The sequence below is a fragment of the Pseudorasbora parva genome, chromosome 22 (genome assembly GCF_024679245.1).
Source record: "Pseudorasbora parva isolate DD20220531a chromosome 22, ASM2467924v1, whole genome shotgun sequence".
Taxonomy (NCBI): domain Eukaryota; kingdom Metazoa; phylum Chordata; class Actinopteri; order Cypriniformes; family Gobionidae; genus Pseudorasbora; species Pseudorasbora parva.
Window position 1 is genome coordinate 9,488,436 of NC_090193.1, and position 24,099 is coordinate 9,512,534.

At 38.4% G+C, this 24,099-nt stretch overlaps 2 protein-coding genes across 2 annotated transcripts; one reads left to right on the forward strand and one right to left on the reverse strand.

Annotated features, from left to right (window-relative positions):
- Window positions 1-302: 302 nt before the first annotated feature.
- ndufa11 (NADH:ubiquinone oxidoreductase subunit A11) lies at window positions 303-4,874 on the reverse strand. The gene is made up of 4 exons (XM_067431908.1): window positions 4,716-4,874; window positions 4,184-4,276; window positions 636-758; window positions 303-532 (listed from the first exon to the last, which is right to left on the reverse strand). The coding sequence occupies exons 1-4, from the start codon at window positions 4,792-4,794 to the stop codon at window positions 420-422; spliced, it is 408 nt and encodes a 135-aa protein (XP_067288009.1). The 5' UTR covers window positions 4,795-4,874; the 3' UTR covers window positions 303-419.
- A 1,530-nt stretch (window positions 4,875-6,404) lies between these two features.
- Window positions 6,405-23,804, forward strand: LOC137057796 (serine/threonine-protein kinase pim-3-like). Its single transcript, XM_067430844.1, has 13 exons — window positions 6,405-6,543; window positions 19,225-19,263; window positions 19,494-19,760; window positions 19,939-20,223; window positions 20,395-20,477; window positions 20,592-20,642; window positions 20,722-21,094; window positions 21,205-21,378; window positions 21,469-21,564; window positions 21,645-21,941; window positions 22,053-22,215; window positions 22,897-23,183; window positions 23,609-23,804. The coding sequence occupies exons 2-10, from the start codon at window positions 19,236-19,238 to the stop codon at window positions 21,665-21,667; spliced, it is 1,380 nt and encodes a 459-aa protein (XP_067286945.1). The 5' UTR covers window positions 6,405-6,543; window positions 19,225-19,235; the 3' UTR covers window positions 21,668-21,941; window positions 22,053-22,215; window positions 22,897-23,183; window positions 23,609-23,804.
- Window positions 23,805-24,099: the final 295 nt, after the last annotated feature.

Here is a 24,099-nt window from a genome sequence, read left to right on the forward strand (position 1 = left end):
CAGAACTCATGTAGACATCTTAAATGTGTATTATAAATTAATATTTGTTTCATAATAGAAATTGCTTTTTAATACCACACTAAAATATGTGAGGATTTTTATTTCATTTGATTCATTTTATAAGCACAGTATTATGTAGTATGGCTCTATTTATTTTTTTGTAAAGAGATGGGATATCTATATCGATAATGATCTATAAATATAGGCATGCAGCAATACTATTTATTTTATAGTAAAATAAATATTTATGTGAAACCAGGTCTAAAACACATTGTAATAAATGCAGTCAAAGCAGAAAATACTCTGTGTCAATCTTTCAAACACATAAGGAGTACATCCAGAGATTGTTTTATTTTGAATCTTAATACATTTATTTGAGCAATATACAATATGAACATCAAATGCTAGGGGACATCAGGTCACAGCCTTGGGGGTCCTGTTATTCTCCAGCCTTCCATTTTTCCAACCTTGGTGAGCATAGCCAAAGTTCCCAGACCCAAACAGCCCACCGTACCTGTGACAGCACTGTGTGCTAAACATTAAAAACACCAGCAAACCTTGTTAGATTCTTCCATCACAAAAACGAAACCAGTGACCTCAAATGATTATGAAGAGAATGCGCATGCTGTACTTACTGCGTGCCCCGAGGAAAACGCCTGAAGCACATCCGCCAATGAAATAGTTAGTTGGGTCGTCAGGTGTATCTCTGGCCTGTGCACTTAGACAAGTGGCCATTCCAAAGATCGCACCCATGGCAGCTGAAAGGGTAGCAAACCAGAAAAGAATTACTAGAGCTACTGTATGTTTTCATCTGATATAACCAATCCACAGCTCTGACAGTTTACAACATTTCATATGTGACATTTAAACAAGGCCAACACAAGCAACTGAAGACATTGGCCCTCATTGATCAATCTTGCGTAGAAACGGGTGTATATGTTGGCGTAAGATTATGCTTACACTCCTCTCACCGCCTGATTTATGAAGCTGTGCGTACCTCTGCAATCCAGGTGTACGCAATACCTGCCCTTGATAAATGCCGCGGCTGAAAACGATCGTCATTAGAATAACACGCCCCTATATATTCAAGTCTCCGCCTCCCCCACGCCCTCATTTCACGGCATGGACAAACAGAAGACGGCAAAGAAACGAAACTTCTCCGACGTGGAGATCAGGCGCGTCTCAATCATCTCACTACTCCACTAGTCAGGGCACTGATTAGGACATAAGTCAATGGGCTGACTCCCTGATCAGTGCCCTGTCTAGTGGACTAGTGAGATAATTGAGACGCACCCATTGAGACCATCACCAGGGAAGTGGAAAAAAGCGAAATTGTTTTATTTGGGAGTTTAAAGAGTGGGATTAAAGGCACTCAAAAAACTAACAAATATGGAGCCAAATTACGAGTACAGTTTATAGTGTGGAGGTTGAGAAGTGCACTCCAGCAGTTTAAAGCTGTTTGGATGATAAATTAGGCCTACCTATCACAGTGCATTATTTTACAGCACATGTTTTGAAACAATTAGCATTTAATTTCATATCACGGCACATGTATTGGGGTGTACGATATGATGATGTGATGTGGAGTAGCCTCCATTCATTCACATTAATAATTACATGACAATTTGTAAGATTCTTTTTATTATATTATTATGATTTTTATTATTAATGACGAGTATTATTATTATTATTATTATATATAGTATAATAATGATGGGTATTATTAATATTTAAAAGAAGAAGAATGTAATTTTTATTATTTTGTCAGTCTGAATTATTCAGTCCCAGTCCGTGCGCAGCTGCCCGGCAGGCTCGCAACTGGAGGAATCCATGCCTCGATCTGCTTTGGTAGCCTATAGTCACACAAATTAAACATTGAAGTCTATGCTGCACAAAAATAAACACTGAAGTTTATAATTACAATGGTGTTGTTGTTGTTTTTTTACAGTAGGTTATAATATAGCATATATTTGTCAGTGCGTTTTGTGGTGTTAGGAATTGTTTTTCTGCGCATTTTCGCACTAACTCAAATGTGCGTAGTCTGCGTACACCACCTCCTGAGCTGGCGTAGGATTTGAGCGTGCCATACACCAATGTCCATATTGATAAATCTCAAAGTCACTGTGGGAATTTGGTGAACGCACTTTTGATAAATGAGGGCCTTTATCTTTAGAGGCCATAATTATATCGCTTGATTTTGTTTTAGGGGTCTACTAGAATAGGTTTGCAAGCATGAATGTAAAAACAACAACAAGTCTGTCAGTAACCCTGAGTTTAGTTCCCGACTCTATGAAGCCCCTCCTTTTGGAAAGGACAACGCAGTCCGATTGGTCAGCTGGGCCAGTTTGTTGTGATTGGTCAACAGCTTTGAGCGTGTTTTGGAAATGTCATGCCCCTTACCAATAGCCTGGATGCCAGCCGAACTCAGCCCCGCCCACAACATTTTTAGGTCGGGCAGTTCGATCTGGCCTTGCTCCATAGAGGAGTAATTATCCCCGAACAGAAACTGTTCAGACCAATGAAATCATCAGGGCGGGCTTTAGACGATGATGGACAGATGATAAACATTAACGTAATCATGCACGTCATCAAAGGGGCTTGGATTATATTTTTTTCGAATCCTAAACGGAGAGCTTGTTTTTTATATGCATTCACCTTCACAATTTCTCTCAGAAATGATGATCATGTTGGGTAAGTACTCTGTGTATTATTAAATTATCAACCCGCGGACATAGAAAACAACCTGCGGAAAAAACGCGGACTTGGCAACACAGTGCAGTTGAACTCTGTCTGTTGACATTTGACAAATTGCTTCGTTGCTCTGATTGGTTGTAGGTCTATCCAATTGATGTGTTTCCTGGTTCAGTTGAAACACGCCTCATAATCACAGCCCAATGGAGCAGTTTCAGACTCATATTCTGACTAGAGCTGAGTATGACCACGTCAGGCTAACTTACCATAACTGCAAGTTTCAAGGTGAGGTGTATGCGCACTGATATAACAAAGAACTCCCTTTGGACTGGCCTACCTTTGCAGATTTTTTTTAGCCTTTTCTATGCTCAAACAGCAACATTACACACTAAAAAAAGTTGAAAATGCAAAAAATCTAAATTAGTCAAATTGAATTTGTATTCAAGCTTGTATGAAGCTCAAAGCAAAGAGTTATGGTAGATAATGGTGGTCCACAAAGATGTCTTTCACCAACACAAAAAAACAAACAAAATAATAATAAATATAGCTACAAGTCAACTTTATTTATATAGCGATTTTACAATGACGAAGCAGAAAGCAAAGCAGAAAGAAAGCAGCTTCAGCGTTAAACAGGACAATATTGCAAGCAGCAATTATAGGGTCTATAGAAGACATTTGGAGTCCATTTTAAGCAAAAAGTTTGAAAAAAAAAAGTTGTATAGAGCCAATTTAATGTTTTGTTTAAGTAGAGCACCACCAAGTGACACCATTCCACCAAAGTATCCTCAAAGTGCACCGGTACAAGCGTGTCAAATTTGTATTTATGAGCATATAAAAAATACAAATAAAAGACCCACACCTGAATTTGATTGCATTTTTTGCCATTTACTATCAAAATTTACATTTGGCCTAACACATTTAATCAACATGCTATGATTCCGGTTCTCCTACAGTGGTTTAATTTCGATTCGGACTAACTTTTGAAGTTAAACAAAGGTTAAAGGTGAAACAAAACATGTTTGGTATTGGACTCAAAAAGGATTCACAAATCTTATGCATTATGCAATAAAATGAAATTGAATCCAAAGTTATAAGCATGTAAATAATTTTGTAAATTTATAAAACAATAATAATAGTAGGAAAGGCAATGGATACAATAGGAATAGAGGCCTTCACACCTTCTGTGCTTAGCCCCTAATAATTATTTAAAAAAAAGTCCAGGCCACATTTTACCCCTAAATGGACAATATAAGTTGGACATTATTATTAGGGTTCTTTTTTATAGCATCACCAAGACTTTGCATCTTAAAATTATCTTAATGATAATTTAACACACTCCCCACTCATTAGATTTGACTAATGTAATAAACTATAAAATATTTTACAATTACATTATATATTTGCACTTAAAAAATGGGAATGGGGAGCTAAGAAACTACTATGAATCACTACACACACACAAATCATATCGGCACAGCTCATTTAGTCTCACCCATTGTGACAGTGCCTGATGTTGCTCTGGTCAAAGCCTCAACAGCTGTCTCAGGCTGATATGCCACAATGTGGTAGGCAGAACCCACCAGCCCTGCAGAACAAAAACAGCATTAAAGGCCATTTGTTTTATAAAGCAGGCCATGCCTAGTGACTATCTCGACATCCATCGACCTTAGTCATTATGAGAGCCAAATAAAATAAATACATTTGTATGAAGGAAATAACCTGTAAAGTGACAACAGTCCTGGAAATCAAAGTGCAATCAATTACAAACCACGTTTAAGCCAGACCACTTTATAGTTACGGAAAATTAACCAACTAATATATGTTGTAAACATATAACGTTATTAGATTAATGTCGGGAAAATATTTATGAGACAGAAAATTGTGCTCTTGTATTCACTACTGGACTAGTACATCGAGCGCATGCTAACAGCTTAGCCTTTATATCGCATAAGCAACGCAAGGGTTTAAAACTATAACAAATGATCAGTTAGAAACTTCACAGTGCAGACATCCATCAGACTAACCGATGGCTGTGGCTACTTTCGTAGTGATCCATGTTTTGGAAACGCAGTCTTTGCCCTCTTCTAGATCCCAGTAGCCCATTTCTGTCTCCACATCAAGGACACGACTGTGATATCGCGAGACTTTGTTCTCGACCTTTTCTTCTAGCGCTGTTATGGATGTAGTCTAGTTTAAGAAGCTTATGTTTTTTGCCCCCCGTCGGCGTGGTGTGGAACTGTAACGCCTGCTCCTAATTGATTTACCAATCACGACCAGAAAGGCAAGCATGTTATGCATAATAATAATAACTAACCATAAACATTAACTAAACACAAACTTGTTCAATACAGGGGGAAAATAATTACAATTAATGTCACCCTGCAAAAAAAAAAAAAAAAAAAAAAAAAAAACTCAAATATGACTTATCTAGGCGAATTGTTGCGAGTTGATTGGGAGTGGACACTTTTTGCCATTGAGATGACTGGGTGTCCTATTCAACCCGTATTCACGCTACATAAATATAGGCCTAGTTTATGTCTCGAATCTCGATGTGGTGAAAAATGTATGATATTGTCACATCGATATGATTACATTGTCATATCTTTCATATTTTGAATAGGCCTAAATAAATAAAGGGCCAAGTGTTTTTTTTTTTTTTTTTTTTTTTTTACAAGCATTTTCAAAGTCACATGTGGGGCATGACTGTACGTAATTTATAATGTGAACTACAGTATTTTGTTAATAAAGCCAAGCCGCAAAGCTCTTGTCAGGGTGGTTGACTTTATTTTGATGAGGTAAGTGATGGCAGGAAATCACTGTAAATAATTACTTGTGTATTTTAATTACTGGTCGTATTATATAAATGTCTAATAAATGGTTTTTACCTCATTGAAATAGGTATATTTTTAAAAATGAGTTATGAGCAAATGACAAAATAATTTACAAAGAAAACAAAGTGGCAATCTTGACAAAATATTTGAATAAATGTCCCAAAATATAAGTAGTAGCATGTATATATATATATATAGAGAGAGAGAGAGAGAGAGAGAGAGAGAGAGAGAGAGAGAGAGAGAGAGAGAGAGAGAGAGAGAGAGAGAGAGAAGCATAGTAAAAAATGTATTAATGAGTTAATACATATAAATACACAAACCAACACATTATCACCTGTAGAATCATTAATTGTAAATCTGCACTCGTTGACCGTTGCAAGATGGCGGAAGCGCCGACGTATCTGGAGCGGTCGAATGTGTTCTATACATATATACATCTATGGGTTAGAGGCCCTAATATCATTTCCGGGTCAGAAGCTACAGGTTGCTATGAAGTTGGTGGAGATGACACGTCAGCTGCCTGGAAAAACAAAAACTGCAACACCTGCGTTTGTAGGACAATGTTATAAGTCTGTGCGCTGCATTTAACTGAGCGTGGCCGATTGTCACTGTATTAAATACGCGAAGATTTACTGAAGAGTAGTCACGCACGGCGCTGCTGTAAGCATCACGCATGTCGAGATTGAGAGATAGTTCAGCTTCATTCAGTCTGGACCCGTCCGAGACCGCCCACAGAGGATGATTAGCCCAGCAGCGCGACGTTCTCGTGGATGAGAGGCTACCGGACCGGTGCTTTTGTCTTCCGTATCCCGAGCAGCACGTTCAGGGACATGTCGTCCCCGTCGCCGGTGCAGATCAGAGAGGCGAACGCGCACCTGGCAGCGCTGCACAGGCGGGTCACAGACCTGGAGCAGAGGCTGGAGGAAGCGGAGAAAACCGTGCGGGAGCAGGCGGAGAGTCTCATCCGCAAAGATGAGCAACTGCGAGCTACCACACAAGACATCACGGAGGCCAAGGACAAGTAGGCGAAGGAATCTATTTACACCCTCAACACTATCGTGTTGTTCTGTAGATGCCGAAAACGTTTATTTCACATGGAAACCATGCGTCTGTAAAATGTGTGCTTAATCAAAAAGCTCCATCAACGCTGCTGTAAACGTCTTTTGCATAAAGAATACATATCCATACAGTAAAATGAAGCAGCTAACGTTACCTAAGTTATCACAGAATACTGTGGTTCAAGACACCATACCTGTCTATTACAGCCATTGACTTTTAAAAGAGCAAAATAAACCGCGGTCTGGGCCTAATAACCAATCAGAAATAGAACTGCCATTGTTTTAAGGGGTTGGGGCTATTTATTTGTGCGACCTATGCGAGACGGGAAAGTGGCTGCAGAAACCAAGCCTGCAGTCTCCCTCTCATTTACTGAAGCTTTCGCGCCTCGATCGCCCCCCGGTGACCGGTCCCAGTATAGCCGCCCCTCTGTGCTTTCTAATGGACGCGAGGCAAACTAAATAATAAAATTACACTTCAAAATGTTTCCCCCAAAGTTAGTTTATGTCACTGAAGGCAGTTATCATCACGATGATTTCATTTCAAGTGTTCGTTTTTAAAATAAGTTTAGTTTTAGTTAGTTATCTGACGCTTTAAAAACGGGGTGTGACGTATTTTTTTTACGGTCTATGGCAGAAACTTGTTTGGAAACCGTTATTGATAAAGCTTTGATTTTGTGGTCCTTAATTAACCCTAGCATATAATTTGCTGCTACTTAAATATAAGGTCTGTGTTTAGAATCAGGGGTGTCCAAATTACTCACGGTTTGGTTTTTAATCCTGGTTTTAGAGTCCCAGTTTCGGCACAGTTCGGTATGTGCTATTTTCAGTAAGAAAAAGACTACTGTCAAAGAAAAATAAAGAAAATGAGAACTAATAATACAACTTAAAACAGCAAAAATAAATCCAATAGAGCAGCACAAATAAAAATGAGTGCTTTTCAGGTTTTTAGGTATCTAGGAGTAGTTTCCATGTACAGAAATTAAGTAGATTAAAAAACAGTTGTACAAAACACTGCATAAAATCTTAACTGTTTAAATTAAATGAAGATTATTCATTAATTGAAGTTAGAAAAAAGTTGTTCAGTCAAGACAAGTGCTGTGAATGATTTCCTTGGCTTTTGTTGATTAAATGATTTTGATTAAAGCTGCAGTCCGTAACTTTTCTGTTGTTATTTTGTTTAAAAATTATCCAAATAAATTGAGTCCACAGTGTCCATAGAATTGTCCGGAATTAGGCCCGTAGTGACCTTCAGGATCTGCGGTCTCATTTATAAAGCGTGCGTACGCACAAAACAGGGCTGGAAACCTACGTACGCCAGTTCCCACGCAAAGGTTGTGATCTACAAAATACAAACTTGACGGGTGACTGTGCGCACCTTTAAGCAAAATTTGAGCTGTGCGTACGCACTTTCTGGAATCATTCTGGTGAAATCGTGAACTGAAGTTAGAACTGTAGAAAATAAATGTGAGATTATAAGAATTAATGACATTTTAATTTTTCACTCCATTTCATCCGTTATATCCACATTGTCATGAAGATTAAATCCAACAGTGTTATTTGTTCTGATTGTTTTTGGCTATATGCATCTAGTAAAATCCAAACGGAATTCAAAATGTATTAAAATAATATATATCACTGCCTTACAGTCACATCGTCTACAACGGGAGCGCAGGAGGAGATGGAAGTGTTTAAAATGAAAGAAATATTTTTAATTAGCCTAAAATAACACTTTTGTAACAACAATTTATGTTGTTATGAATATTTTGATATATTTATTCTAAAACATATAAGGGATATTGAATAATGTTCAGCAATGTAATATGTAAGGCAAAAATAGCATTTATAGTCCGTATCGAATATTTTTCAATGTCTTTTTCAGTTGACAGTGTTAAACATGGTGTCACATGGATGGGAATATGCATGCAAATGATATGCAGATGAGGTCATGCATACTAAAACTAGGCGTTGTAAGATCCATATATGGTGATTTCGGGGGTACGCACAATCTGCTGCTGCCTGGGATTTATAAAGGGATTTTTGTGCTGCTTCTGGCGTACGCATGGTTTTATAAATCTGATTTTTTTTGTGCGTCCCCAAAATCTAGCTTTTGTACGTACATACACTTTTTGGATGAAATCTACGCAAAGTTTTATAAATGAGACCCCTGGAGCAGGTGCCAGCTTGCCCAGAAAAACAAGTCCACTCATCTCGTAGGGTGCCCATTGTACACCACCTCAACACTGATCTGTAGCACAGAATATTGCGCACATACACAGATACACAGTCTCTCTAGAATGTTCCCCAAAACATACTGATAACATGTGCTTTCTCTCACTGAGAGATACAGACAATAGTACAGGCAATATTCATCTTGACTCTTTAGTGTTTCAGTAAAAGGACATTTAATAAATTAAATGAAAGACAAATACATATGTCATATCTGGAAGCTGGGCTAAGTGAGCAAACACTGTTACTGCACTCCTGGCATGTTAGGGGTGTGTGATACCTCCAAAATCCAAACACACGAAACCTTGTCGCTATGAAGTGTGTAGCGACACATCACACATCTCTAGGTCAGACCCTCAGTCACTCCTCAGAGACCAAATACACACTTTAGAAAACAAGAACCAATCAGGGTTTTTTTAAGCAAAAATCTGAACTGGGAATACGCATTATAATAATATAGGAAGTTAAATATTGATTAAGGCTTTGATTATGAATTTAATTAGAATTTATATGCATCTTACATTTCGTTGCATCTTACATATTGGGCTACGTTAAGTGACTGTAACTTTGCAAGAGATAGTGTTTTTCTCAATATTGTTCATTTGTCTTCAGTGTTGGGAGAAACACATGATTGTAATTCTACTACTTTTAGCGGCTAAGCGTGTGTAACTAAATTTGCAATTACTGACATTTAAATTAGTTCCTTACTCACGTTTATTTTTGTGTGAAAAACTAACACTTGCAGACAAGAAGCTCAAATGTAGGTCCTATCCTGGCCCGTGTTTATTTATTTATTTATTTTTTTAAATCCCCCAGAGTTAAAGTCCATACAAAACATTTTTATCTTTGTGCGCACCCGTTATTTTATCTGTAACCTGATGTTGGTGTTATTTTGTCACTTATTGAGCAGTAGGCTAGATGGAGCCGTTTCCCTCCAGTCTTTGTGCTAAGCTAGGCTAGCGGTGGGTGCGTCAGACAGAGTTATGATAGCTACACACTAGGGATGCGCGGTATACCGGTACTGGAAAAATACCGGTATACATTTTATTTAAAACGGTACGATATCATGATTTGGCACATTTCGGTATATGCTGCTTTTCCGAAGTTCACCGCTAGATGGCAGCGCTCTACCCAAACTGACCCGAAACAACCGGCAAATGTGACAACAACATAGACGGACAAAATGGATAAAGCAGTTGAATCTCACTCAAGATGCCCAAAACCAATTAATAAAGAGAGGAGTAGAAGTGACATTTGTAAATGACTTTGCTTATAAAACTGATGAAGAACCATCAAACCTAGCCAAGAAGCATCTGTCACTATCCTGACTTTAAGACTTCTTAAGAGATCGACAGGTCAGTGAATCATTCAAACCAGCTCATTTAGACATTTATTTTCTTTTAACACTGATCAACGCACACACACAGCCTAACATAAGGTCGAATATCACAATCTCCAGCGTTCGTTTCAACCAATGACATTTAGATCTCATTATATTTGCACGCGTACTATTGCACTATTTACATTCGCGTTTGACACAACTGCCTGTGTTTATGTGAATACTCACTAAAGACGGACATTTGTACATAATTCTGTGTATTGGACTGTTTAAGGAAACTTAATGTGTAATGTGCGAGCGTGACTAAGTGACAGGCGTGTGTGTGTGTGTGTGTGTGTGTGGTATGAGCTCATATCTCCTGTAACTTAACTGTTATTACGAAATGCTATAAAATCTCTTGCGTGTTCAAATGATTTCCGTTCTCCATCCCGAGACGAGCGTGAAATGTTGAATCGGATTATGCAGATTGCTTTAGTGTAGTGCGATGTCTTTTGAAACCAGAAGCAATTTGCTAATTTTGTGAGATTTTTGCTGAAATTATTTCTCACAAGAAAGTTTTCAAATGACTGATTTGATGTGATAAGCTTTGCTGATTAATTTACTAATAGCCTAAACATTTGTGTTAATTTCCCACTTAAACTCAAAACTTGCATAATTGTTCTCATTGGCGTGCAATATACCCGCGCTAATATCAGACCGTGTGGTATCGATTTAATATCGGTACTTCGGTATTAGATTGTGGTACCGTACCGAAGCCAAAATTGTGGTATCGAGCCATCCCTACTACACACAGACATAGCCTGTGTCCTGGTTAAAACAGCTTATTTCTCTGGATTTAAACCTTCTTGGAAACATCTGGGATAATGGAAGTACACAAGTCAACAAAATGTATAACACTGTTCTAGTGGTTTTTGGATATTTTAACCAAAAAATCTTACATATTGTGCCTTTAACCAAAGATCATAATAAATCGACAACTGCTCCTCAATTTTTGTTTAAAAACAATTTCCTGAGGGTGAATTAGCTATTCAGTTGACCTATGAATTGACGGTATGACTGAACAGCACTATTCCGATTGGACTAGTGGCATGTAAATAGTGTATAAGAGTTTAATTAATAGGATCACTTTCTGATTGAAAATGTTATCTTTATTTTTCATGTAGAGAGATTTTCTTCCTCCACGAGAAGCTTTGTCAATCAGAGGAATCCATCCATAAACTCAACCAAACGATTAAGGAAAAAGATTCTCTAATTGGACAGTTACAACACCGATGTCAGCTGCTGGACAACATTTGCAAAAGCCGTCCATTACTTGACAGCATGCTGGCCCAGATGGCCGAGGCAGAGAGAATGGGGCCTGTCAGAGACTTGGGGAAGCCCACGACCAACAGCTCTCTCACGGACGGAGAATCCACCTGCAGCCCCAGCCGCCTCTCCAACCACAAAGACTTCTCACTCAGCGAGGACGACTCTGATGATCAGGAATTAGATGGGGTTGTGTTTGGGACCACTGTATGAGAGTCTCGGTTCAACTCGGTCCTCGTCTCAGGTTTAGCAGCCTGCGTGTTTAGATGGTTACAATTGATTCAGTGTCTGGTCATCGTTTGATTAAAATAGCCATTGTATCATAATACAGGTTACATTGGGAATGAGATTCCACTGTAAAGAGAGAACGCCTGGTGATGCAAATATGCCACATATCATTTAGATTTGTCCCTCAGACCAGGTTTTTTTATTTATATTTTTTTAAATGTAGGTCCCCAATACAGAGCCCTACTCATGACATGCAGGGGAAAATATACGGAGCCCCTAAAGGGAATAATAAAGGGAAACAAAATCTAAAGCCGGATGCACACTGTGCGATTTTGCCCACGATTTGGCCGTCTGAGACAAATTTAGCAAATCTTAAAAGATTCCTCAGATCCTAGGCTAAAAAGTCTTTGGTCGTTAGTTTGACATGTTCACCGGCAGCCGATTAATGAGCGCTGCGATCAAATTTTTACCTCAGACGAAATTCTGGCAGTGTCAGAAGATTTGGCACAGAATCCTGCAGTGTGACTTCTCCTACGACAACAGTCTAATATCTCGGTTTTTCAAGACAAACTATGACCAAAACGAGAGCTAGAAATGTATTTGTAGCCAGCATTTCAGTCCCGCGTGTAATGCAGCTCACTGTCACTGAACGCGTCATTCATTGATGATATAAAGCTCCGGACGAGTTTTCTTGCGCACGTCCGTTTTTAGCGCGCCTTCACTATCGTGCAGTCTGACATTAAGGACAACTGAGATCTTACAGTGTGACATGGCTTACATCGGGGATCATGTTCCTCCAGTCTGACAAGGGACATTCGCAAAGGATTTTGAAAAATCGCACAGTGTGCAGGACCCATAAGATGGAGGGAAAATTATTTTTCTATATTTTTGCATTCTCTCGCAAATGTTTTACGTTTTCCGGTTAACTTTGCATTCCCTTGAGAAAGGTTTTTTCAGGGGAATGCAAAATATTTGCGAGAGAACACAATACATTAACATTATTTTCCCTCCCATCTCATGTCCCTTTTTGGGGTTCTGTAAAAATGTGTGGATCATGGTCAAGAAATAAGAATTCATTCTCACAAATTACTAATACGTTTGCACAATTCGTTCCCTTATTTTAAAGGTGAAGTAGTTAACAGTTGCAGCTAGTGGTTGAAATGGGTACTGCAGTCCAAATTCAAAATATTGTTTTGACCAAGTTAATATTCTGACTTCCATGGCTGCAAAACGTGGTGTTTTCCATGTTGAAATACTATGGCGGGAGCAGGAACACGCAAACCAAAACTAACATGGTATTCCAGAAACCATGAAAGATAATTCCTATTACGCGGCAGCGCAATGATATTACCCAGTGGGGTGGGAATCTTTTACCATCTCACGATTCAATTCGATTCTGATTATTGAGGCCAAGATTCGATTCATAATCGATTGGATTTTGAAAATATCAAAATTAAATCCGCACCCGCCCAGACCCATTAATATTTGGCCAGTTACCCGACCCGTGACCCCGTCCGCAGAGAGTTAATTATCCGCCCGCATCCCCGCCTGTGAATTTTATAAATGTCACAATCCACCCGTTTTAGCCACTTTTATGCGGGTACCCGACCCATTGCAGGACTCTACGTTGCGTATAGGCTAGTTACAAAATGGAGGCGAACAGCGAGCTGATTTTATTAAATCGATTCTTGGAAAAAAAATCGTTGCAAATGAGAATCTAGATTCTTCTGTGAATCAAATTTTTTTTTTTTGTTTGTTTGTTTTTGGCACACCCCTATTACGCAGTGCCTGAAAATAGTCTCCAGTCTCCTCTGTGCAAGCAGGTTGTCTATTATGTTGACAGAAGTTAACCTATTTTCAGGCGCTGCGTAATATCATTGAGCCGCTGCACCCATGGTACAGCAGCAAAGTTCCCTGATTATTACGCAGGAATGAGAGAACAGTTCCTAGCCATATCGGTCTAGAAAATCTCAACTTTTCATTTTCCGTCTGTCTTAGTACATGATGTAACTATACACATCACAACATGTAAATGGGGAAAATGTTGGCGTTATTTTAACACTTATTGAGCAGTAGGCTAGATGGAGCTGTTTACCTCCAGTCTTTGTGCTAAGCTAGGCTAGCGTTGGCTGCGTCACACAGTTATGGCACACACACAGATGAGAATTGGTATGGGGGGATACAATGAATGAACTAAAGTCCCAAAAAGTTGGCTTGTCCCTTTATATCAAAACGAGGGATCAAATTTAGTTCGGTGTGGCCACAATTTACTTAAACGAGAGAACTAGTTCTTTGTGGCCATGATGTATATTTTTCGCATGTCATGTGCAGTGTTCCAAAGTGTATAGGCTACCTAGTGGTTTTCTTTTGGTTAACTTGTTTTTCCTTCCCTTTTCGAGTTCAAATTTGCATATACTGTGATATTTTTCTCAACCTTTTATACCTGGATTTATTAGGTTACCTGAATTTCAGAGAAGAACGTTTTTAAAATGTATGTACAGGTTAATTGCAATTTACTGTTACATGCAGTCCATTTGCAGTTTTATGTTAAAATGTGATCCAGTCCAGTTAAAAAAATGTTGTGAATATTGTGCTTGCTGTTTTGTTGGAGCCTCTCAGTGAACAATTTCAGCAGTCACTGATGTACAAATGATGGATTCTGGTTTACATGCCGTCGTGTGCAAGATTTATCCACTAACCTGTTCGTAGAGCCTTAATTTTTGGATTTAGGTCCAGTGTCATCAGTTGTATGCCATGCATAGTTTATAGTTTTACATCATAAATTTGCCCCTTGACCACAAATCACTTGGAACTACAATGCAATATTTGCATAACTATGCTGGGGTGCGTTTCCCAAAACCATAGTTGCTAACCTGTTAGCAACTTAGTTGGTTGGCAGTAGGAAATTGCATTGCAACTAACAAAGTTGCTAACTTAGTTAGCAACTATGGTTTTGAGAAACGCCCCCCTGAAAAGCAAACTTATAGTTTTAAAGGGATAGTTCACCCAGTATTTTACGTTTTGTCATCAGTTTACTTACCTTCATGTCATGATACGACAGGCTCCAGACCGGTATGACTTTGTTCTGCAGAACACAAAATATATTTTAAAGAATGTTTGGTAGACGTCTTGTGTGTTCAGCTGTCCTACAGATTTGGAATAGAGGGTATATTTCTACTGTTACATTTTTCTCTACATATAAAGTAAAACACTTCCTAAAGGACATCTGGTTGCCTGTTTCAATGGATTTTTTATTCTGAAAATGTCTAATAAATTATTTTGTTACAACTGAGTGGTATACATCTAAATTTGGGAGCGTGTATATATTAAGTGTTTAAATATGCCTTAAATTTTAGGTTGGGTGAATTGTCCCTTTAACTATCCCCTTTGTATCACCACTTGTGAGTTAATTTTTTATTAAAGCAATGATAAAGTTTGTTAGCATTAGTTAATGCATTTGTATCATGGACTTAAAGGAAGATTTTTATGTTAATAGAATTGGTAAAAATGAACAGCATTAATGCTGTAAAAGTATTGCTCATTTCATAGCTGCTGCATTAACTAATGCTAATGAGTGTTATTGTAAAGTGCAAACTGATGTTTTTCCTCCAGTGTAGTGAGTAGTGGTTATTTCATATTTAAATGTGCTGGAAATTCATAAAGACCATGGGAGTAATCAGTTTTTTATCATCATCATTGTGATGCTGAAGCTCAAGGTTCCTGTTACTGACTGTGAAAATGCCATAGTAGGGCACACACCAAACATACACTAATTTAAGGTGTATTGTCTATAATTAAGTGATCTATGAGGTTGTTTTCTGAGAGCAGCTCACACTTAAAACAGTGGCCCACCAGATAAACAGAATAATTCTAACCAACCTAAAGCTGTTTACGCTATTACAGGTTCATGGTTGAGAGAGTGTAAAAGCACTTGCTTTCATATGTTAAATATATAACTGTTTGAAACTTTTCTTATATTGACTATTATTCTCCGGATGATAATTTGACCATTCTCCAAATGTATTTAATTATTCTTGAACATTTAATTCGGCCTAGCTAAATGAAGTCTATGCAAGCCTGTTATATTTTGCCATATTTATTTCAGAGTCAAGCTGTGTGGAAAGCCAGATGGAGGGGAGCCATAATGTAGTGAATGAGTGTACTGATGATGGGGCATTATTCATGTACAGTGTCATCTGTCCTGTTAAGATGTGATGGTTACACAATATTTTCGTGTTCGTTTAAAGAGTTACATGTGGTACTGAACTACAGCATGATCATTTTGCATATTGGGGCATGTCATATTTGTCTTGCTAGTGCCCTGTACAGAAATGTGTTTGCTAACATTTTTTCTCTACATAGTACATACAGTAAAACAGTGCCTAAAAGACTCATGGTTACTTGTTAAATGGAATTATTTATTCTGAAAAATTCTAATAAATTATTTTGTTATTCTTCAGGGCTACATATCTAATTTGTGGACTTCTTACTCACAAACATGGTATATACACACACTAAACCTGAATAAGTAGGCAAAACTCAATCAGTTCGCAAATTTTTGAAGATAAGGCATTTCAAGTTTAAGTGGAACTCGCAGATTTTTATTTTGTAATCATTTTAATTGCTCTGAACTTGAAATATGTGAGTACTGTAAGCCAATTCACACATTTAACTTGAAAATATAATGTAATCTCTTGTAATTTTTTAGTAGTGGAAACATGAATAGCTAATTCAATAAATGCAACCTTGCTTATTGGCAACACAATGCTTTGGTAGCTGAATGAGGACAGCAATATAATACATTTAACATTTATCTGTTCACAAAATAAGCTCATGCTTCACTCGTCACCATGATGGTAACCCGAAAACAAACAAACAAACAACAGAAACACACACTACTAAAGCTCCCACTTAATGTTAAAGGGATAGTTCACCCAAAAATGAACATTACCCCATGATTTACTCACCCTCGCCTCAAGCCATCCTAGGTGTACATGACATTCTTCTTTTAGATGACACAATCAGATTTTATATATCATACATACATACACACGTGTATGTAGGCCTATATGTGTGAATCCATCCATTATACAACTGCTCCACACGGCTCCAGGGGGTTAATAAAGGCCTTCTGAAGTGACTCAATTTTTTTTTTTTTTTTTTTGAAAAAAATATGGATATTTAGCACTTTATAAAGTAAAATATCTAGCTTCCGGCAGACCACCTTCAACTTAAGAAGAAAGATGTCAAATATAGGATATTTCTCTCACAAAAACCCATCAAGCTACTTCTGAAGGCCTTTATAAACACCCTGGAGCTGTTTGAATTGCTTTTATAATGGATGGAATCACTTTTTTGGTCTTCCATTCACTGCCATTATAAAGTTTGGAAGGACATTTAAAAAAATATATATATATAAATCAGATTGGGTTCATAGAAAAAAGAATATCATACACCTATAGGATGGGTTGATGGTAAGCAAATCATAGGGTAATTTTCATTTTTGAATGAACCATCCCTTTAATCTTGCAAACGCACACACATGCACGCACACACAAAAAACACTTTACAGTTAAGGCTGCGGCCGAAATCGCGTACTTCCATACTGTACAGTAGGCGAAAAACAGTACGTGAGCAGAGTAGTAAGTCCAAATTCATATGCTGCGTCCCAATTCGCCTACTTATACTACGTCCTAAAAGTATTCTTTTTGTGGAAAAAAAGGTATATACTTTTGAGTGTGTAGCAGAAAAGTATGCAAGCTTCGGGACATACTACTTCGCCATCTTTAACGGACTCTGTCGCGTAGTTACGTGCATCCCGTCACCGTTTATCTGCCCTGTCAATCATCGTCAGATTCGTCACCGTTCAAATCCTCCACATTCAGTTTAATCTCCCTACCGTATCGGAGAGAAATGTAGCCGCTCGTTGATCTGCCACGTGTGGGTCTCTGTGGGTCAGAGATCTCCTCATGTGTTTGCAGTTTAAATATAATGATGCATTTAAAAGTTAATGGCCAAACGTGTCTATTAAAAAAGTTCACAATGCTGCTGCAGGTGAAATATAATGTGGACAACACTGAATAAATATATTTTTGTCGGGTTAAATATTGATAGTTGGTCACTCAAACCTCTTTACTTCTCTACTTAACCGTCGAACTCGCAAATCCCTCATGTTTGTAGTTTTTTAGCGCTTTTTATCCGCGTTTGTAGTTCTAATCGAATCCTCGTCCAACTCGCAATGGGTTGTGGGCAATATCAGCCGTTGGAGTGACCATCGATTCATAATACGAATTATGATTCGGTGATCGGTTCTGCGCAGATTTTGCTCATCTCAAACAAGCCTATTCACTCCTTGCTTATATTGCACTCAACTGCCATGCACTTTAGATGAGAGATTCAGTAAACAATCAGTAAACGAGCAATTTCGGACACAGCAACAGAGTCGACACCGAGAGTCGATTCCTGGGGCTATTCAGAGTCGAGGAATCGACTCTTTTGGAGTCGACTCCCCATCACTACCTGCCAGGATGCATGCGATTGCGATCGGTGAGTAGCCGCGTGCAAGCAGGGAGGAGCTGCAAACGGAGACGTGAAGTCGGACACTTTATACCTCCCGCAGTGACACTTGCGCTGTGTTTGCAAACTTTATCACAGCTGAAGTCAAATAAATGCAAAGGCACAGATGTTTCAAATGACATTTTTATTCAATACTTTATGCACTGTAATAAGAAACACGAATTGTAGTTTTTGCGACATTAGTGGCACCTAGCGGTATCATAAAAAATAAAGCATATTTTGCATAACGCCCTTTCTTTCAATTGTCTCGTTTTTTCACGGTCCATGGTCGCTCGCGACTCCCCCAAAATGTCACAAATACAGGTCATACCACGGGTGATTGTGAAGGCATGTCTCAACAGGTAAAGTAAGTTTCTTTCAATAAAAAGTAGAACATATTAGGAATACTTAACTGCGTTGCGATGTGCCCTGAGTAAGCAATTGACTCGTTCATACTTGTGCTGATTTGCTGTGTGGCGTACTCATGCACGTGCGCATGCGCGTGTGGATGAGGGATACGAATTTTAGTTGCTATAGCGACGCGTGTTATGAATAAGCGCGTGTATGAGTGATATGAATTTTAGTTGCTATAGCGACGCGTGTTATAAACAAGTGTTATAAACCGCATATATAAACACTCAAACCGATCGCTGTCTGTTGTTGGTTGAGAGAGGAGAATTCAGAAGTGACTTTTGCAGAGCATTTTCCGTGATTTTGAAGCGATTTCTGAGAGGAGACTTTCTAATAGATCGAAGGATATTTTATTTCCAGTTTTATTTTTTTTAAGAGTTCATATTATTTTTTAGGACAATTTTATTGTATTGTTCTTTTCTTGTTTTAGAAGGAATTTGGAGTTTTATTTTTTCTTATTTTTATTTTTTCTTACTTTTTTGTATTTATTTTATTTATTACCTTTATTTTTAATTTAGGAGAGTTGTATTTTATTATATTTTGTATTGTATTTTGTATTGTATTGTTTTTTTTATTGCAGATTGACCGAGAATGTCGATGGCTCACATGGGTGAAAGAGGTGAGTGCTTTAATATTTCAGTTGTTTATTGGTATGTTATGATGTTGTACAATAATTGAGTAAATGTCTAAAGTTGAAATATGTGTTTTATTTCTTGCCATGATTCTAGCTCAATTGCAATTCTAGGCCCAATAGAAAATTACAATATATATAATTTGATGTGACCACTGACATTGAGCATTGATTATTATTGAAACATTACTAACTATTTGATGTTTTAAATATTCCAGCCTCTGGCCGCTCCAGATCCAGCAGAGCTGCTTTCAGTCAGACTGCTGGACAGGAGATTTGGAGGCTCGGTTCCGATGACCACGACCAGGATCCACAGCAAGCCCCGGAGCTACCTGGACATTTAACACCTCTGCCTTTTGAGTCTGTTTCTGTCTCCACAGGTCAGGCTGGCAGGAAGAGGAAGTGTCGGAGAGGCAGCCAGGAGGGACAAGAGGATGAAGGTCCATCCACTACAATCAAAAGAGCGGCTAAACGTTCTAGAAGAGGTCAGAATAAGCTTTTATTAAAGATGTTATGGCTCAGTTAATAAATTATTTGTCATTGAAAACATTCATTTGAAAAAAATAAAGTATCAATTTGATGTGGCAACTGACATTGATTATTGATATTATTAATTTTTTTTTTTTAAACATTACTAACTTTTTGATATTTGAAATATTCCAGCCTTAGGCTGCTCCAGATCCAGGAGAGCTGCTTCCACTCAGACGACCGCTCAGGAGATTCGGAGACTCGGTTCTGATAGCCGCGAGCAGGATCCGCAGCCAGCCCCGACCCAGACACTGAGCCCGAAGGTACCTGGACTTTTAAATCCTCTGCCTTTTGAGTCTGTTTCTGTCTCCACAGGTCAGGCTGGCAGGAAGAGGAAGTGTCAGAGCGGCAGCCAGGAGGGACCACATGATGGAATTCCACCCACTTCAATTAAAAGACCGGCTAAACGCTCTCGCAAAGGTCAGATTAGGTTTATATTAAAAGTTATGGCTCATTATTATATGATTTGTCAATAAAATGTTCTTCAGCTGTATGATGTAAGAACTGCATTAGAGTAATATCCTTTTACAGCCTCAGATACAGCAACATGTTTTCTCTTAAAGACATTTCCTGTGATCGTTTATGTTGTAGAAGCTTATTCGAAGGGCCCGATGCTGGGTCGAGGTGGATTCGGCTCTGTGTATGCTGGGATCCGCAGGTCTGACAGACTGCCAGTAAGACACTTTTTTCCCTCCTTTGTCTAGACAACGTTTAGAAATGCTGATATCAGTAAATGTCATCTGTCACAATTAGGCAGGTGTGATTTACTTTCGTTTATCTGTCTACAGGTCGCCATCAAGTACGTCTCTAAAGACAGGACCCGAAAGAGGCTGAAAGTTGTAAGTTCCAGCGTGAATCTGTTGTTCTGTTTCATCTGTTTCGTTCAGTTCTGGATATAATGTTGTATTTGCCCTGCAGGAAGATAAGGGTCTGCTGCCGCTTGAGGTGGAACTGATGACCCGGGTCAATTCAGCTCCTGCCTGCCCCAATGTCCTGCAGCTTTTGGAGTGGTTTGAGCGTCACAACCGTTACAGCATGATCCTGGAATGGCCAGCTCGCTGCCAAGATCTGCAGAGTTTCTGCAAGGAGAACGGCTGTGTGGATGAGAGCTTGGCCAAGAAAGTGTTGGTGCAGCTGATCACCGCACTGAAACACTGCGAGAGCCGCGGAGTCCTGCACCGGGACGTCAAGCCAGGGAACCTGCTTATTTCCACAGCTTCCCATGACATCAAGCTGATAGACTTTGGTTGTGGAGACCTGCTAAAGGACTCGGCCTACACATCCTTTGCAGGTTGGTTACAGAAGGGAACTGTGGATATCTGTTAACTTTTTTGCTTTGAGAGAATATGTTTGGACTGGAACCTTTTCAGTGAACGTTTCTTGTCTTCTTGGGTCTCTCAGGTACTGCTGAATATGCCCCTCCTGAGTGGTTTCATCAGCACCGCTATCATGCAGGACCGGCTACTGTTTGGTCAGTGGGGGTGACGCTTTACAACATCCTGTGTTTCCCGTTCAGAGCTGCAAAGAGGGTCTCCTTCAAAAGCAGACTGCTCTTCCCTAGAGAACTGTCTACAGGTAAGAGATAGCAAACATTCAGAGGTATAAGGTTTGTTACAGGATAAGTTTGTTTTTTTGTGTTCCTGAAGACTGTGTTGTGTGTAACAGAGTGCCGTCAGCTGATTAGCTGGTGTCTCAGTGACACGGCGGCAGATCGTCCCAGTTTAGCCGAGATTGAGTGTCATCCCTGGTTACACGGAACAGGTGGTCAGTTACTTTACACTTATCTGAATCATAGTAGTCATGACTTGGATTGTATTGTTAGAATAAGTGTAGATAAACAGTTTTGAATATTTGTATAGGGTGAGCAGGAGTGACACTGGAACTGCAGAGAGCTTCCTGATCACCTACAGAAAGAGGAGTGGACCATGAATACAGTTTGCATCTCTGTGAAGCTGTGGATGTGTGGATGCTGGAAGAGCTGAACACACAGCGGCAACTGTAACCAGAGCCTCAATGGCCAGAGATCAGCTCGTCGAAAGTAGCAAGGCGCATCTTGATGAGGTCGTGAATAAGTGTGGAATCATGGGAGGTGTCGTCGGGAAGGGTGGTTTCCATGACTTCATCTAAACATCAGAATGGTAAATCAATAGTTTCTTATCGTCATGTTTGTGTTGTCTCACATTTTGAAACTATTATTAAGTTGTACGATTTTAGACTATTTAAAATAAACCATTATTGCTTCGCTTCAGAAGGGCTTTATTTACCCCCCGGAGCCGTGTGGATTACTTTTATGATGGATAGATGCACTTTTATGGACTTCAAAACAGAAACAGCCATTCACTTCCATAAAGCTTGGAAGAGATTGTATTTGTCTAAAAGAAGAATGTCATACTCACCTAGGATGGCTTGAGGGTGAGTAAATCATGGGTTAATTTTCCTTTTTGTGTGAACTATCCCTTTAAAGTACATTATTTTAACTTTCTTCTTTCCATTGTCTTTAACATGCTAACTTTTGAGTATGTTATACGGTGATGTGACAATTTAATATATGCTCAGTCTTGTCTGTAATATTTTTAATTATGAATGCCTTTCTGTTAATGTTCAACAAATATATAATAAAAAAAAGATTATCTTCTTGTTTTGAATGAAAAAAATATTTTTTTTCCCTTTTGGGATTCAATTATTCAGGCATTAGAGGGTTAAAGGTAACTTCATTTAATTCATTTAAAAACTCCACAGTTACCCTATACATTATCAAACAACTCAATGAGTCATGGAGTAACTGCTTGTGGTGCAAAACGAAAGAGGATTATTCAGTTTTATTTGTTGCCTTATGACTGTGAAGAACAGTCGTTTTGTACTTTAATCTATTGCTGTGTGTATGTATAGGGCTGCATGTTTGGGTCCATGTCATTTTAGTAGTGAGCTAATGGATGTCCTTTTTTTAAAGTCACAATGAAATCAATACTGGCAATTCTTTTTAAAATAGAATATTGCAGTATTTATTATAAATTATTCATCTGTGTACATTTTTTTTCAAAATCTTGTGCCTTTGTAATCTTTACTCAAAACAACTTTGTTTTCCTCTTGCAGCGACTTCTCTTCTCTGATGATGTGTTTACTGGCACAAGAGCGGGACAACCTGTCCCTCACATGAGATCAACCAATAGCAAACCACAACCATCCAACAGTCCAATCAATTTCCGATGGTCAAAATAAAGTCCCTGCCACTGATCTATATAGAGAAATTATAGTTACTTCCGGCGAGATTCTGAAGTGCGCATACGATGGACACTTTACTATCCCATGATGCCACGGGAGAGAGGAGCTGTCGTTATATTTGAAAATGGCGGAAAACGGAGATGCAGCTGTTTTACAGTGTAAGTACTTTAGAAACAACTTTTTGTTTTTTTGTGGTTAAATTGTATTTGTTTAACATCATATAAGTAAACGACTGTCTTGTTAGAAGTTTGTTATGTAAATTAAGGGTGTCCTTTTCCAGCCAATTTAGAAAAAATTATAGTTTTATCATTATTAGACTAATGTAGATCAGCTACCGATAGCACTGTTTTCATTAAACAAAGACGTTCGTTGTTTAGCAGTTTAATGAGAGTTACACAACTTCAGTAAATTAAAACGATGTATTTCTCCTTTACCAGTGTTGATATTATCAAAATTTTGTTGGTTACATAGCAAACTACTGTTAACAAGTTTAAGTTACCTGAGCTTCTCCATGTAACTTACCGTTAGCATTAATAGACTGACCATGGTTCATCACATGTTAAAATCTGTGTTGATTTTGCAGGGGCTGATGAACACACCCGTGTTTTAACCGAGAAGTGAGAGAAAGAAAAGATTCCTTCGGCTACTAGAAATAATTGCTAAACAATGATGTTAATAAAGAAATCAAATGATACAGTGTCTCTTTTCATTTGTTTGTAAATTCACCGTCATGCTGTTTAGCAAGTTATATTACAAAACAAGAGTGCTGCACTGTAGAGAAAAAAACACAAACTCCAGACACCATTAAAATGTATTTGCTTTATTTTTGTGTATTTAACTCAAATGGATACGTAGGATACAAAGCTTATATATAAAATCACATAACTTTGGTGTAGTATAACAGCGTAAAACACCACCAAAAGGAAAGGTATTAAATGTTTTTTATTATAGTGTCATCACGAGGAAAGAAGTTTAACTTCAGCAGCTTCGGTAAGGTAACTTTCACAGGTTTCAAAAAGATCTAAAGGGACTTTGATACTATAGCAATCTCATTTAGAAGGCATCGCTTTAGAA